At 34.7% G+C, this 17,118-nt stretch overlaps 1 protein-coding gene across 5 annotated transcripts in view; it reads left to right on the forward strand.

The window, feature by feature from the left end:
- Window positions 1–16,860, forward strand: part of ATG5 (autophagy related 5) — a 119,417-nt gene extending 102,557 nt beyond the window's left edge. For 4 of the 5 annotated variants that reach the window (XM_007190642.2, XM_007190641.3, XM_057528092.1 and 1 more), the window contains 2 exons: window positions 18–135; window positions 16,083–16,860. In XM_007190642.2, the coding sequence (XP_007190704.1) occupies window positions 18–135; window positions 16,083–16,219 (255 nt within the window). In that variant the 3' untranslated portion in view covers window positions 16,220–16,860. Of the gene's footprint in view, window positions 1–17; window positions 136–16,082 lie in introns of those variants that run through there. The other variant, XM_057528093.1, reaches the window with a different exon arrangement.
- The last annotated feature ends 258 nt before the right edge of the window (window positions 16,861–17,118 follow it).

Here is a 17,118-nt window from a genome sequence, read left to right on the forward strand (position 1 = left end):
TTTCATTTTTCAAATAGACAACAACTGAACGGCCTTTCATTCAGAAGCTTTTTCGTCCTGTGGCTACAGATGGACAATTGCATACACTAGGAGATCTCCTCAAAGAAGTCTGTCCTTCTGCAGTTGCTCCTGAAGGTAATATAATCAGCAACATTAAAACATTTCTTTCATTTCTCTTTGTTACTGAAGTAACATAAGCATTCTATATTTATAAATAACATTTATTAGTTACTTCAGGAAGATATTTGCATTATCTTGTAAGGAAAAATCTTTTGAAATAGAAGCACTTAATATTTAACTTACTATTTTATAAATTATTGACACTAAGAGAATAAGAATTTCACTCCCTTTAGCAAACTAAAATATACTTTTAAAATTACTGTCTTATATTTCTGGGGCCTTGCGTCTTTCATTTGTGAATTCAGTTCTGGTAAACATTATTATTTATTTATTTTTTGAATGCTATTTTTATTTATTTTATTTATTTTTTTGGCTGTGTTGGGTCTTTGTTTCTATGTGAGGGCTTTCTCTAGTTGTGGCAAGGGGGGCCACTCTTCATCGTGGTGCGCGGGCTTTTCACTGTCACGGCCTCTCTTGTTGTGGGGCACAGGCTCCAGACGTGCAGGCTCAGTAGTTGTGGCTCACGGACCTAGTTGCTCCACGGCATGTGGGATCTTCCCAGACCAGGGCTTGAACCCGTGTCCCCTGCATTGGCAGGCAGATTCTCAACCACTGCGCCACCGGGGAAGCCCTGGTAAACATTATTTTTAATCTTGCATTGTGTTTCTTCATTCTAAAGGAATAAGAGATAGTAAAAAAAAAAAAAAAAAAGGTCTTGCCTTTGGTTGATATTTTAAAATTCAAAATATTGAATAATGGATGCGTATTTTATTTGAATTTTTTGCTACTCTTTAATGTTTTACTCAACATTGTTCTCTGAGGCTTTAACATTTCACAAGTCCAGTCAAGAACTTGTCCTGTTTTGTAGTCCTCATTTTGTAGCTTAGGTTAAGATTGTTTTCCTGTAAGCAGAGGAAAAATATAAAAATCACAGTTCTCTTTTCTTAATTGCAACATAAGGAACACTTGGAAAATGCAGAAAACTAGGGGGGAAATGCTATAGACCCCTAACTCATAGAGGCCACTATTAACACACACATGCAGATATACACTTGAATATTTGAGGGGGGGGGGTGGGTATATAAAATCATATGTCCTGGGCTTCCCTGGTGGCGCAGTGGTTGAGAATCTGCCTGCCAATGCAGGGGACACGGGTTCGAGCCCTGGTCTGGGAAGATCCCACATGCTGCGGAGCAACTAGGCCCGTGAGCCATAACTACTGAGCTTGCGCGTCTGGAGCCTGTGCTCCGCAACAAGAGAGGCCGTGACAGTGAGAGGCCCGCACACCGCGATGAAGAGCGGCCCCCGCTCGCAGCAACTAGAGAAAGCCCTCGCACAGAAACGAAGACCCAACACAGCCAAAAATAAATAAATAAATTTATTAAAAAAAAAAAAAAAGTATATGTCCTGCTGCTTTTTTCACCTAACATAACATGATAGTCATTAAAAATTCTTTAAAGCTATGTTTTTAAATACCAGCACTATGGTCCTTCATATCAATGTACCATAATTTGACCATCACCCTGTTACTGAATGACTTGTCTTATTATTGGTTACACTAAGCTGTAGGGGAAATTTCAGTGGCATATTGCTGTATTTGTTAATATATTGCCTAGACTTGGATTTATCATATAGAAAAACATTTAAAACTTGCCACTTTAAATCTTTATGGGAAGAGGTAAGGCATTAGTAAATACAAAGGTAATACTTCAGTAGATAATGCTGTGTTTCTTATTAATATATCCTAAGTTGTGGTAATGGCAGTATTATTTATATGACTTGTAACTATATCACACAGTTCAAGAATCATATAGTATCTATGGAAATGGTTTGCCTATTAAGTAGAATTAGAAATAGTAGGATTGAGAGGAATGTTGATATTCTAGCCTAAAAGACTAAACAAAGAATATGGAACTCAAAATGTGTGCTATTTGGCCTGTGAATATAACTATTTTTCTTAATTAAATATGCTTGCCTTTCCTGGCATTCCTATGTATATCTAGCACTTTGAAAATACACAAAGGCTCAAAAGGAGGGGAGAAGAGGGGCATCTGAAATACCATCAGAACCAGTTCCAGAAGGGATCGATAAAAAAGATCATTGACCACTACTCAAAATTATGAAAATTGAGCAAGTTTCATTGGTTTAAGAGGTTACTAAATAACCTCTTAGTTATAACCTCTTATAATAACCTTATAGTTTACTAAACATAGTAAACTATATTTACTGTGTCATTTGTCACCACTGTACTATACTAGTCAAGGTTTTTGATACTGTCATACACATCCTCATCTCTAATAATAGGATAATACTATCTTATAATCCTAATCTTCTTTATTGCTATGTAGTTTTCATTTTCAGTAAGAGTTTGTGTTAACTAATTTTTTTTGCCATTCAGTGATTTTTATTTTTATTAAATTTATAGAGTTGTGCAGCCATTGCCACAATCTAGTTTTGGAATATTTCCATCACCTCAAAGTTCCCACGTGCTTGTTTGTAGCTAATTTCTGCTCTTGCTGCCAATTATAGACAACTACTGGTCTGCTTTCTGTCTCTGTAATTTACCTCTTTTGGATATTTCACATAAAGGGAACTATACAAAATTGCAACTGATTTTTTTCACTTAGCATAATGTTTTTGGGTTTCATTCATATTGTAGTATAAATTAGTAGTTTGTTCCTTTTTATTACTGAGTAGTATTCCATTGGGTGTATGTATCACATTTTGTTTATTCACCAATTGATGGGCATTTGGGTTGTTTCCACCTTTTCACTTTTATGAATGATGCTGCTCTGAACATCCACATACAGGACATATGTTTTCATTTTTCTTGGGTAGATTCCTAGGAGCGGAATGGCTGGGTTGTATGGTAAGTTTATATTTAATTTTTTAAGAAGCTACTAAACTTTTCCAAAGTGGCTGCACCATTTTACAGTTCTACCAGCAATGAATGGGGATTCCAGGTTCTTCACATCTTTATCAATGTATATGTTTTTTGTCTTATTATAGCCATCCTAGTGTTGTGTAGTGGTATCTCACGTTGGTTTTTTAAAATTTCCCTAATGACTGATGATGTTGAGTGTTTTCATGTGCTTATTGTTACTCATGGATATATTTGATGAAATGTCTTATGTAAATCCTTGTCTCATTTTTTTCATGGATTATATATCATATAATCCATGAGTTTTGAGAGTTATTTATATATTCGTCATACAAGTACTTTACCAGACATGGTTTGTAATTATTTTCTTCTAGTCTGAGACTTACCTTTTCATTTTCTTTTGAAGAGTAAAAAATATTTTATTTTGATGAAGTCCTATTTATCAAGGTTTTTTATACATGTGTTCAGTTAAATAATCAAATATTTTTTCTAGTAGACAATACACTTGTATAGTTCCAAAATCTAAAAGTTTATAAAGGAATTTAGTGAAAAGTCTCTATCTCAACTCCTATACATAAAACCCTGACTCAGTTCCGCTCTCCAGAGACAACCACTGTTGCCATTTTCCTGTAAATCCTCACAGAGATGGTTAAGTAAACTTTTTCATTTTGAACTCAAGTTATAGAAATTTGGACTGGGATATTCCCAGTAACTTTAGGAATAATCTTATTTTTCCAGTTCATTTGATCCATGCTGTAGGGGTTTTGTGTGTGTTTTTAAAATCTATTTAATGTCTATTTTGCTACATTCTTGAAGATTCGGGAATATAGACTAGTTTTTCCATTTGAAGTATAATTAAGAGATTAATCATTTTTATTGCTGTCAGAGACGGGACCCACAGGCTGCCCCCACTGCAAGCATTGGCCTTCAGTTATTCATTTCTCTGCACTGTATTTTTCTTTCTTTTTGAGTACTTTGCAGTATTTTAAAGAACATCGAAAAAATGCTTTTATCAATTAAGAATAAATTGAAATTTAAGCTAAAGCTTAATGTTGAAGTGGCTACCTGATTGTACTTTTCTTAGATGTTTTTTGACAATCTTCTTTCCAGAACATTATGTCATGTAAAATGTACTTCTTTATAAAATCCTTGACTATTTAGTGAGAACATCACAATAAGACTCAAAACCTTAATAAAACTGTTCTACTGTAAGGCGCTAGCCCCCCAACTGGCGGCACAGTTATCAACAAATCCACAGAATGATGAGAGAAAACCTTAGTGGACCGAGAGCAGGAAGAAATTGGTTGGGTGTTAATTTTGTATTTGGCATCTTTAAAGAATCATATAACTGTTGAACCTTAGAGTTATTTCAGTTCAGTCTCTTAGTTTTTTAGATGATTTGCTAAAGGTCTCTTAGCTGCTTAATTGTAGAACTAAGTTTAGAACTCAGGTCTCATCTCCTGGTCCATTGGTTTTTCCACTTTACTATGCTACCATTTATTTTCATTTTCACCTTTTCAATCTTTTCACTTTTTTGTTTACTTTAAAATAACATTCTGAAATGTTTGCTTTTTCCTAACTCAATTTATTCTATGATTTGTGTTTAGTACCTAATCTGGCCTACATGCAAGACCTACACTTTCTTTCAGTGTTCCCTGGTGTGATATTAGGGACCTGAGCTTCTGTTGTTACTGTAGTGTTCCTGTGTATAATTCTGGCTACTCTTCTTGTTGACTTTATGAAATGCTGTCTATGACACTGTGACATGTAAATGAAAAGCGGTCACATGGTTTGAGCTGACACATTTGTCAGAATGTACCTTTGTGCTTTTTTGCCATTCCTACACCCAGATCACGGTACATACACAAAGTTACTGTGGTCCTGCACAAGAATGGCACACACATTTGTGAGGCTTTTTTATTCCTTTAAAGACTCTTTATTCTCTCCTAAATTTTTTTTTTAACATTTTTAAAAAATTTATTTATTTTGTTTATTTTTGGCTATGTTAGGTCTTTGCTGCTGCGCGTGGGCTTTCTCTAGTTGTGGCGAGCGAGGGCTAGTCTTCGTTGCGGTGTGCGGGCTTCTCATTGTGGTGGCTTCTCTTGTTGCGGAGCACGGGCTCTAGGCACGTGGGCTTCAGTAGTTGTGGCTCACGGGCTCAGTAGTTGTGGCTCGCATGCTCAGTAGTTGTGGCTCATGGGCTCTAGAGCTCAGGCTCAGTAGTTGTGGCTCACGGGCTTAGTTGCTCTGTGGCATGTGGGATCTTCCTGGACCAGAGCTCGAACCCGTGTCCCCTGTGTTGTCAGGTGGATTCTTAACTACTGCACCACCAGAGAAGCCCTCTCCTAAATTTTTAACCTGCCCTACCTGCCCATCCATTCCTAAAGAATACACAAGGTGACTCCCCTTGTTTTTGTTTTTTTTTTAAAGGGAGGGCAGTGAGGTAGCCACTCACAGCATTAATCCACTAACCTGCCTCTTAGGCGGATATCTTTCTGTGACAGACTTCTTCCCACCCAAACTGTCACATGCTTGTATCCATCAGGGAACATACACATACCATACACATACTTCATTGAAATGATATAAATAGTACCTATACTTTTGAGGTACTCTTGATGGTACCTTTCATACCAGGAGGAGGCCACATTTCTAACACCAGTATCTTATCTTTGGAAAAAATTTTATTTGCCTCTTCCTTTTGTCACCTCATTGGAAAATAACTGTCAGTCATTTCAGGATCTATGGGGAGTATTCAAAACATCAAGTCACTCTTTCAGTAAAAATCTTTACTGTCTGGTTCAGTACACCTGTGATATTGTCCGTCGTGAAGCATTTTGAAACACCTGCGCCCAACTTAAGTTGAAAGTGAAAGACTTTAAGATTGGGTGTGTATGGATAAGAACTAGCTGTCATCACATGATTACAAGAGAAAGTGCTTCATAAAAGTTATGCAGCACCATTGTCTACTACTCCTTACAACAAGTGATTCATGCATGAGGGAATTTTACATTATTTCATCATATGAAGGTAGAATGTACTAATAGGCATGAAGACGTGCTTTAGGTCATTATTCTGGTAACTAACAATGAGCTGCTTTATGTGTTTCCTTTTTTGTTTTGTAAGTGGCTAGATAAGTTAGCCAGGATAACAGGAAGTAACCAAAGGTGAACTCAGGTAAATTTTTTCTGTGGTGTCAGCAGTAGTTAAAATGACTCAGAGAGCTAAGCTTCTGTAGCAGGCTTGAAGTGAAATTTCTTTCTTTGTCCATTTAGAAACAACATACAAAAACTTTTAAAAACCTAAAACTAAAAATCATAGCTTTTATTATTTTACTTTGGAGAATACAAAATTCTTACAAGCTTTGCCCAATCATGTTTCATTGCTCAATTTTCTAATGTAATATATAAAAACCTAGTAAGTTAGGGTTATAAAAATAACAATGTCCATTCTCACTTTTATAAGTTTATTTCAAAGTTCCGGTTGATCAGGCCTCTGTAACAGTTGGGCTCTTGTAATCCTGAATTTATATTTGGTATTGTACCAATGGAGTGTGTGTGTAGGGAAAGGCTTACATTCAGTGGCAAATTAGTCAGGGTTCCCTGCATTTCTCTTACCAGCAAGTACAGTCTTCTTGCTGCTTGCCTTTTTCCATTTCTGCCCTGCTTCCTGGGATTTTATTTACTCTTTGAGCCCCTTCCCAACTACCATTTAACTTTTGGGTTCCATTTGATGTTGTAGCTTTCATTCATCAGTTTCTTCACATCATACTGTCTTCTGACACTGGGGTTACTAAGATGTCCCTGCTTTTAAAAAACTTTAGTCCAGTTGGAGTGGACAGAAAGATGCACAGATGTGATATGTGTAGGAATGGAGATATGCAAAAGATATTAGGAAGATTTATTGTCTTACCCATTCCAGAGTAGGCAATAAAGACTGAGCTAAGTCTTAAAAGATGAGCAGAAATTAGTTGCAAAGGAGGGACCAGGTCACAGTGTCCCACTGTAGTAGAATCCTTCACTAGCTACCCAGGGGCTGGCTGCTCAGGGGTAATGTCTGGTCTGAAATGCTGATCTAAAATGTCCCTACTCTATTTCCTGAAAGACTAGCTTTATTTTTCTACTTTTCTCCCATAAATGTGGACAAGATTTTCAATGAGGTCAGAGATGTAGGGGGAAAGTATTGAGGAACTAAGTGACTAAAATTGATCTTTATTTGCTTAGTACAAATCTTTTTATTTGTACAAGTCTTTTATTGTACAGATCTTTTATTTGTACTAATCTTTTTTAGTACAAATCTTATTTGTACTAATCTTTTATTAGTACAGATCTTTTATTTGTCAGTACATTAGAATATAATTTTAACAACTGAGGCTAGGGGGTCATAATATCCCATTTAGGAAGTCTAACTTGAAAATTATACTGCTTTATTTTTGACATGCTTTATGAGAAACCACAGAATAGTTTCTATAAAAAGTAAGGAAAGATGGTGCATTCGCATTTTTTTCTCCTTAGCCCCATAGCATATGATTAGATTGTTTTATAAAGTGAATCAACTGTTTGTTGTAACAGCTTTTTTCAGACATAAAGCAATTAGAGAAAAGAAACATCTAAATCTCACATTATTCTTCCAAGGCGGATCCTTCAATTTGAAGTTTGAACTTCAAATTGGCACTTTTGTCAGCATGATGACACTGACCCCCAAAGAGGTGGCATTTCAATTTGCCAGTTCATGCCACAGAAACATAAAGCCTTCAAACCCCAAACTTCATCAGAATGAGGGTTTAGGAGTAAGAATAATAATCGTTTTACAGTTTCAGTAATTCTTTTTTCACTCATTTAAAATTTGTTTTCATTCTAGTATCCTTTTGTACCTTCATACAAAGGTATGATTGAGTGATTTAGAAGATCATTTAGTAGTTGCTTTTTTTTTTAATGGTTCTTGCTCTATAAAATAAGGGTGTTACCTGCTACGCATCTGATAGGATGATTGGAGGGTTTAAATGAACAAAAGATTTGTGTAAGTGAGATTTCATAATCTAATATTTTTCACAGTTTTACAATTAACATTTTTTTGTTTTCTTACGGTTTTGTTAGTATTTTTTCACAAATAACCGTACTCATAAGAAATTTACCAAGTGGAGTTAGCAAGAACCAGTTTTGTTTTTTCTTGTTGTCATTTGTTGATAATCCCACTCTGCAGAGATAAGTACGTGTTGATATTCAGCCTCTGCACAGAAGATATAGATGTAGGATGAGCTCTAAATGTAAACTGATGTTGGAACCGCTTATACCTCAGGTTATGGCAAGAGTTCCATGCTACTGAGTTTTTAACTTTTTTTAGAGATTACCTTCTGGATGTGATTAGGAATGCTCTGGTAAGACATAAGTAAGCTTATCTCCATGGTCACTGCAGCCAGCTGGACTAGCATATACTTGTTAAAATATGTTAAAAAGGAAAAATCTTAAGGCAAGAGGTCTGGAAGTGTTGCTGCTAGTGAAAGCTTTTCATTGAAGACTATAAGCAACGAATCACATATTTATTTGAAGTTTCAGCTATTCACAGGTAGCCCTGGAAGGCCCATCTGTAACTCCACTGAGGTACCGTGAGCCTGCCATGTGGGACTGGGTCATTGGACTGCAGTCTCATCCTAACACTCTCTACTCTTCATTGTTTTCTCTCTCTGGGTGTAAAAGAAATGAGACAGTGTCATTCACAGTGGTAATACAAGAAGTTCTTCACATGTAGCCCTCATCAACAAAGATCTACTATATTCAAGTCTGGACAGAAATAACTTATGAGGCTTATTTTAAAATTGGTAATTATAATATATTTTCTTAAATGTATCATTATGTCATCAAATCTAAACTGAATCGAACTCTTCGCCTTGTTTGTTTGATTTTCCCTCCTTCTCTGTGCTTTGTCCCATCACATGGGTAACATGGACTAATTTTGGTGCTACAGAATCTGTTAATGACTTAACCCATTGACATATGTCTTTTCTAAAATGAAAGAAATAATAAACTGATTATTTTCATTATTCTCCATTAGTGAAGATGGGATTACTGGGCCTGTCAGGAGATGCCTCTGATTTCCTTTACCTAGATCCCAAGAAGTTAAATGAATTAACTTGACTCTTTCAAAAGTGGGAACAGATCTTACATAATTAATATTTCATATTTAGCACTAGAAAACAATTCTCTTAACAAAATAATAAAACATGCAGGCAATTAAAAGCAAGTCATCTCTTCGTTAAAACAAGTCCTGTGAGACCTTAACCTGACCATATATAAACAGTGTAATTACTGCCTGTATTTTAAATAAAACAGTTAGCTTTGAACTATTCTGTAACTCATAATTGACAAATATTAATGGGCCCTATTACACCCAACTAGAATTACTGGATCATTTTATAAAATTAGTTCAAAAACATTTGAACCTATATTTTCAAAGTTTTATTTTTGGGGGCGGGGGGTTTCTTGACGTGAACAAGTTTTAATTTCTAACTTGTACCACACTTTTATCTTATCAGGAGGCATTTAATCAGTTTATGTAAATGGTCTCACAGTCACTTAATACAATGTTCTTTTTATAATTATAGCTAATTTGGGGGGGTTAAGTTTAAATTTTGGTTTATTACCTCCTCATTAAGAAATATAAAAGTTATAAACAAGTCAGTGAAAGAATTAACATAGACATGTTTTGAAAAATCTTATACAAAATGTTAAGAGTCAAGCCTTTGGTAATGTTTTGGACAGAAATAATAAAAATATACATAAAGATAAAACTTACGCATGGGAAAAGATAGGTGGTATATATTAACTGTGATATTCTATGTTCATTAAAACCTATACTACTAAATGAGCATAGATCCGGAAGAAGTTAATGTAAGTATTTTTAAATGGGTTTGTATTTCTCTGATAAACAGCACTCTCCTTCTGTTTGTGATCATAGGATAAAAGCTCTGTAAGCTTGTATATGTTCATTTTTACTGCTACATCATGTAGTATGCTCTTAAGATTGAGATCTCATTCCCCAGGAAGCATTTCTGTCTAAGATTAATTGCCCTTTTAAAATCAGCGTTTGATGTATTCCTTTGGCTATATCCTGGCTTGGTTTAACCCTCTTTGACCTGACCTCACTGACTATTATCGCTGAGGCTGAGTCAAAATCCTTCAGCATGATGTATGCACTTCAGATTTCAGCCTGTGGTTTTTCATGTCGATGGACTCAATTAGTTGGCGTTTTACTAATGAACATATCAGAAGTTAAAGAATTTGTCAGAGCAACATTGTTCAGAATAGTGACAGTAAAAAAGTTTATCTCTGTTTTTCAGAAGTATCAAATATTTTTCAGAAGTTTTACCTTCAGCATCACACATTCCAAGATAGCAAATCAAGGCATTTTCTGCTGAACTATGTAAAATATAAATGTGAAGCCACAAATCTAAACACAGTGGTTGCAACCTTTGGCCTTAGATTTCTGTTATTCCATATTCACAAGTGTGAACTAAAAAAACAAGTTACAATCTGAAATGTTCTGATTAAAAGCACTTTCCCTTAAAGATATATCATCCATTTCTCTAGCTTCCTTTAAATTCAAAGAAGTTTCACATATTTAGTTACACATATTAATAGTAAGAGTGAAACTCATGCATCTCTCTAGAATCTCAAGTAACCTGTTTTTAAAGACATTTAGGTCATATTCCTTGTTGATAATTGGCTTAAAAATAATGGCTAAAATGCAGATTGGGATGGGGAAGGCTGTGAGCCATTGCCAATAGAAATCTCTAAAAAGCAGATTCATCACATACTCTTAAGTCCTCAAATAATGATATACTTTAAAATGTATAACAAAGATTTTGGGAGTTTTTTCCCCCCCTACTTGAATTTTTCATCTTTAAAATAAAATAAGAACCATATCTAAAGTCTATTAAGTAACATCACCATAGTAAAATAGGGCTCATTTGACTTATCCAGGATGTGCTCTGCTGAATATACATATTTAGAGCAATAATAGATTTATCCAGAGGGTTTACAGTGCTTTATGACTTTTTTTAAATGTCATTCATTTTGTTGTTTGCATAATGATAGAGTCTTCGGGTTTTTTTGTTGTTCTCATCTCTCTCTTTCTTCTTTTCTTAACACATTCATAAAATCCGTGTGACACACTGCATAATAATGGGTCTGAATAATGCAGAGTGTATATTAACATGAGGCCAAATTCTCACAGCCCTTTGCATGCCAGTCACTTAATTAAATCCACAGTTTTTATATACCTTTTGGTATATCACTCACTTTATTGAATGCCTACTATGTCCAAGCCCTGTGCTGGGCTCTGTGCTGAGTGCTTTATTTGGATATCCCATTGGATCCTCTCTGCAACCCTGGAGGTTAGAATTCTTTATCTACACTGTAGGAGGAGGAAACTGGGACTCAAAAGGTTAAGTGAGTTGCCTAAGAATTAAAAACTAGTGTATTACGCTGGTTTAAACTCAAAAAAGAAATATTTTGCTGTTTAGGCATAAAAATCTCATGTACTGGAACTGGAAGACATGTTACCAATCCTCTGTTTTAGACCAGTGCTTTACAAACTGACCCATGGAGTTGAATCACAAACTGCCATGGATCATAAGTCAGCAAGCAGCAGGACTTGGGAGACAGGCTTCAATCCCACATCAACCAAAGCTGCCCCACCTGCACCTGTGTTATATATTGTGGTTCTGCATAAGATTTTTTTTTTTTTAGAAGTTTCCTGTAATGTCTGAAACATTTATATTAACATATTTCTGCATAAGATTTTGTTTGAAGAAAAATTCTATACCCATATTATTATGCAATTTATTTAAGGGAACATTTAAAAAAAGACTTTACCCCAGAGATTGATTCAGGTCTGGAGAGGTTATGTATTTTTAAAAATCTTCCAAATGATTCTGATGGTCAGCCAGATTTGCAAACCATAGATCTAGACAGACATCTTCTTTTTATATATAAGGAAAGAGATGAGTTCTGCCCAGAGTCCTTCATTATCAGAATTGGAATTCAAGTTGCCTCCCTCCCAATTCATGTCTTTTTTTAAAGTTCATAATTTTCATTAATGACTTGTTAACTAATACGAATTTTCTTTCTTCTTTTTGTTTCTATATGTAATTCTTACTGTTTTAATCATACAACCAAAATCTGTCTAAATATATTTTTCTTAAAATGTCACACAGCTCTAAAATGCTCACTTTAAAGTAGATGCTAGAATTAAGTTTGTTTTTATTAGGGTATTGGTGATAATAAAACATTATATGATGTGTTTATATTTTTATCTTTCATAATACTGAGGCTTATAAGTAAGATGAATATAAGAAATGAAATTTTATTGTGATATTCTCTGTATTGATATATGATCTCTTTAGATTTAACATCTAACTCTTAAAGTGAATTTAATTGCTACTCAAGGAAAATGCTTGTCTCTGATATTTGTTTCTGTCCTTTTCCTTAATTCACAAACTCAAAGTATTTATGAATGACTGTCCTTATATTTACAAGATGAATTAAAAGAGTTGTTTTTTTAAATTGCTATGTGGACAGTCTACAAAATAATGACATGTATTCTTCAAAATTGTCGAGGTTAAGAAATGCAGGGAAAGGCTAAAAACTGTCCAAGTTAAAGGAGAGTATAGAGACCTGAAAATTAAATGCAGTGTGTGGTTCCTGGACTGGATCTTAGACTGGAGAAAAAAATAATTAGGATAGTTAATAACATTTGAAATGATTACATAATAGTATAATATCAATGTTAATGTTTTTTATTTTGATAACTGTACTATGGTTATATAAAAGAATATTTTTATTAGAAAGTATATACTGAAGTATTTAAAGGTAAAGGACTCTGTTTCTAATTTACTCTCAAATGATTCAGAAAGTAGTTATATATATACACAGAATGATAAAGCAAATGGGCTAAAAATGTAAACAGTTGATGACTCTGGGTGAAGAGGAATTCCTTGTGCTATTCTTGCAACTTTTCTCTATGTTTGAAATTATATCCAAATCAAAAGTTACCCCCAAAAGTGCCCTGTATGTGAAAATTTCATATAGAATGAGTTCACTTGATAACTGTCTCAAACGTTTGCCTACTTTAAAGCATCAGACTAACGTTTTTAAAAATCTGAGTGGGTGGGATGTGGAGTAACATATTTCTCCTGAGTCATTTACTCTGTAGTGACATATTTCTTATTCCCAAGTATTAAATTCTAGATTCCCATTTTGAAACACAAAGATATATTTACCAAAAACACGATTTACTTTAGTAGCAGTATCATCAAGTGTTTCCTTTCTGTTAGGGGAAAAAAAAAATCTGCTAAATTTTTACTGTTTAGTCTTGTTAGTTTTGATATTGCCAAAATGTCCAGTCATGCTTTGTTGTTATTCGCAGTAGCATCAATTTTGGTGATGGCATATATACTTCTTGGCTTATTTGGAAACATTTTGACTTTTTGTTGTTTTAATAACCAAAACTGTCTTTATCAGTAGAGCTCTTCTACATAGTAGTGGTAGTCATTAGAAGCTATTTTCAAAACATTAATTTTGATAGTGTGTCTTACCAGCAGCAAAATGATCCAAGCTCTGAAAACATTTATTGTCAGGCACCACGCTAGGCACTGAGGATACAGTGATAAGTGAGAGAGAAGTTTTAGTTAATAGTTTCAAGGAAACTGCTGTCCCATTCTAAGAATCCTTCTGGTGAGAGTTACATTATCAGAGAAAGTCAGAAAACCAAAAAGATAAATATACACAGGTGAAATATTTGGACAAATGTAAGCAGTGACAAAATTATATATTTAAAATCTTAAACGGTTGTGTTGAGGGATATGACAGTCTAGATCACTTGCTTAGTTGTCTGTGTTTAGCGACACGTTTATGTTCCAGATTAAAAGTGGCCCCAGGTTAAACCAGAGAATCAGGACTGCCTATTCAGGTTTCTGATAATGTGATTTACTGGGTTTGTTTTACAAAGTGTTTGCATTGTGCTTATGTTCTCCAGCTTCTGCTGTACAGTTCTTAAACTGTCCTCTCGTGTAACAGGGTTAGCCTTTTGCCTTTCAGACGTACCATGCGTCAGTGTGCCACATTGTATTTGCTCCCACATTTACATGCTGCCTCAGGCAGAGTATTTTGGATATTCAGCTCTATCTCATAGTATCCAAAGGTGACACTGCTTAAGGAAGAACTTTACAGATAAGGAACTTTGACTCTTACACCACTGCTCTTTTCATTTTTTTTTTTTTTGACTCAGTGCTAAGTAGGAGGAAGATTCTGAGACTATTAAGGTATTTCAAAGAAATATATAATAAGAATATAAAGAGAACTACAACGGAAATGTTTTTAAATATTCTAAGAAAGATTTAATACAGTGAAACCTTGGCAGTCTAGAACTTACAAAGTATGAATCATTCCAGATAGCTGAGGGCTTATCCATTTGAATATCAACATTTTAAAATCTTCTCAAAGTACTAATACTGTGCTTTCTATAGTATTCTGTATATAGCTTAATCTTTTAGTTATAAATGATTCACATCCTTATGGAAACCAGTCATTGTATTAATACTGTGATCACAACTGTGTAAAAAGTATGTATAGATGCAACAAAGATTGGTGGACAAATCAAAACAATGAGAGAATTTTTTTAAGTTAGTGGTGTTATAAGGTGATATCTTTTTCCAAACTTGTTTTAAGCTATGACACAGTGATTCAGGGTTTTTTGGAGACGTTTATTTGGTTATCTTTGGGGTTGATAATATGTTTGTTAGGTCTTTATTTTGGGCATTCTTTTAGCAATTCTCTAGTGTTTTTGTGTCCTCTCACTGTCAGTCTGTTGACTGTCACTGCCCAGGACTGTGCTGCCTCTAGTAGGGAGTTTCTTTAAAAGCGTCTCTTGTTTCAGGTGCCGGCCAAGCCATTATCACCATACATCATCAGCCCACTTTGCCTAGACATTAGAGCACTAGGGATGCAAAAGTCATTTTGAACAGAGCAGAAAGGAAAAATAGGGTATTTCCCTCTCATACAGTTCCATGAATTCCCCGTTTCCTTGCTGTCTTCTGTGTCCAGGAAGCTGAGAGATTTAGATGTTGTAGATTGAAGAGACTAAAAGAGACAAACCAAGAATTGTGCTAAAGGAGTGATACAAAGTTTCTTGAAGGTTCTTTGTTTTGTTTTATTTTGTTTTCTGTTTTTTTCAAAAAGAGTTTGGTTTTACTTTGTTTTTCTATAGCAACCAAGCATGCTTCCGTTTTCTTTAAAGATCGTCAGTATATCATACAAAAATCATAAAAGACACAAAACTAATCTTAAATTTAATTTGAAATAAAATTTGAACTTCAGAGAAGAGTGTGAATTTCAGCACCCTTTTAATTAGCGAATGGGCGTTAACAAAAATCAATCAGGTTTCAGTACTCTGAAACAGAAATCCCTGAGTCAGACTCCCAGTTCCTTCTCATTAAAACTTTAACTCTTCTTCTAATAGTGTCTCTAAAATTTTCCCATACATATATGAACAGCTTTATTGAAAATTAACTTACAGCTCCCATCTGTTTTATTAAACATCTTCCTAAACACTGATCTTATTCTTGATGACTTCTAGACACATTTCTGTTTTGTATGTTTTAAATATGTATTGACCTACTTCACACACCTGTCATTTTTCATAGCCGTATAGTACAGTTTTTAATGTGTAACTAAAATAAATTTTGGTCAGTGGGTACAATGGGCTGTTTTCTCCACTATGGTTTCATTAACGTCAATCTTAGGTAAGCACAGTAATTAAGAAAGAATGAATACTTTCACATATAGCAACAGAATTTTTATCAGAATTCATTGTAACCCTCAGGTTTCTGTTTTGGGTGATACATATTGCAACATTTGAACTTTCTCCATGTCCACATTTCCTGCTCAGGAAACAGACCAGGTTTTTAACCTGTTAAAGCAGTAAAAATCCATTTAATTCACTGAGGATTCTCAAAGGCAGCAGATTATTTTTTCTTCAACTGTTTTGACTCATCGATTATTGTTGGATTTCTTTCTTGGAATAGATGGGGAAAAAAAGAATCAAGTGATGATTCATGGAATTGAACCAATGTTGGAAACACCTTTGCAGTGGCTGAGTGAACATCTGAGCTACCCGGATAATTTTCTTCATATTAGTATCATCCCGCAACCAACAGATTGAAGGATCAACCATTTGCTTGAACGGAATCACCCTTAAACAGGATTTACCAGAGCATGTCACCTTTCTGCTTCAATCAGGTTTGGTGGAGGCAACCTGACCAGAAACACTGCTACAAGCCAAACAGGAAAAAGATTCCATGTCAGATAAGGGTACTTGGGCTGGTCTTACTTTGCATCACCACTGCTTTCCTCCGCTGCCGTCATTAAACCTCAGCTGCGACATGAAAGACTTTACAGGACCACTGCAAGTCTTCTGTTTTCTTGTAAAATATAATGAAGCTGAAGCCTTTGGCCTAAGAAGAAAATGGAAATATGTGCCACTCAATTTGTATTTCTGATTAACAAATAAACAGGGGTATTTCCTAAGGTGACCATGGTTGAACTTTAGCTCAAGGGAGTGGAAACATTGGTTTAATTTTCAAGAGAATTAGACTTAAGAAAGTAAAAGAGAAATTCTGTTATCAATAACTTTCAGTAATTTTTTGTAAAAGATCAAATTACAGTAAACCCATCTTTCCTTAATGAAAATTTCCTATGTTTACAGTCTGTCTATTGGTATGCAATCTTGTAACTTTGATAATGAACAGTGAGAGATTTTTAAATAAAGCCTCTAAATATGTTTTGTCATTTAATAACATACAATTTTGTCACTTTTCCAGTACTTTCTGACTCACATACATTAGATCACTGTTTTTACTCTGTGTGTTACCTTTCAGACTGGTCATCATTGGCATGGAATGGGTGTAGGGCATAGGATAACTTGCCTCAGGAGCTGTCATAGAATTTCTTGCTGCCGATTTTTAAATCTGTGTTATTTACACTAAAAGTATAAATAATGTTGCCATTTATCATTGCTGTTTTATCACTGTAAATCTGTCAAATCATAGTATCTTAAGCATC

This window comes from Balaenoptera acutorostrata, chromosome 14 (assembly GCF_949987535.1).
Source record: "Balaenoptera acutorostrata chromosome 14, mBalAcu1.1, whole genome shotgun sequence".
Classification (NCBI taxonomy): Eukaryota; Metazoa; Chordata; class Mammalia; order Artiodactyla; family Balaenopteridae; genus Balaenoptera; species Balaenoptera acutorostrata.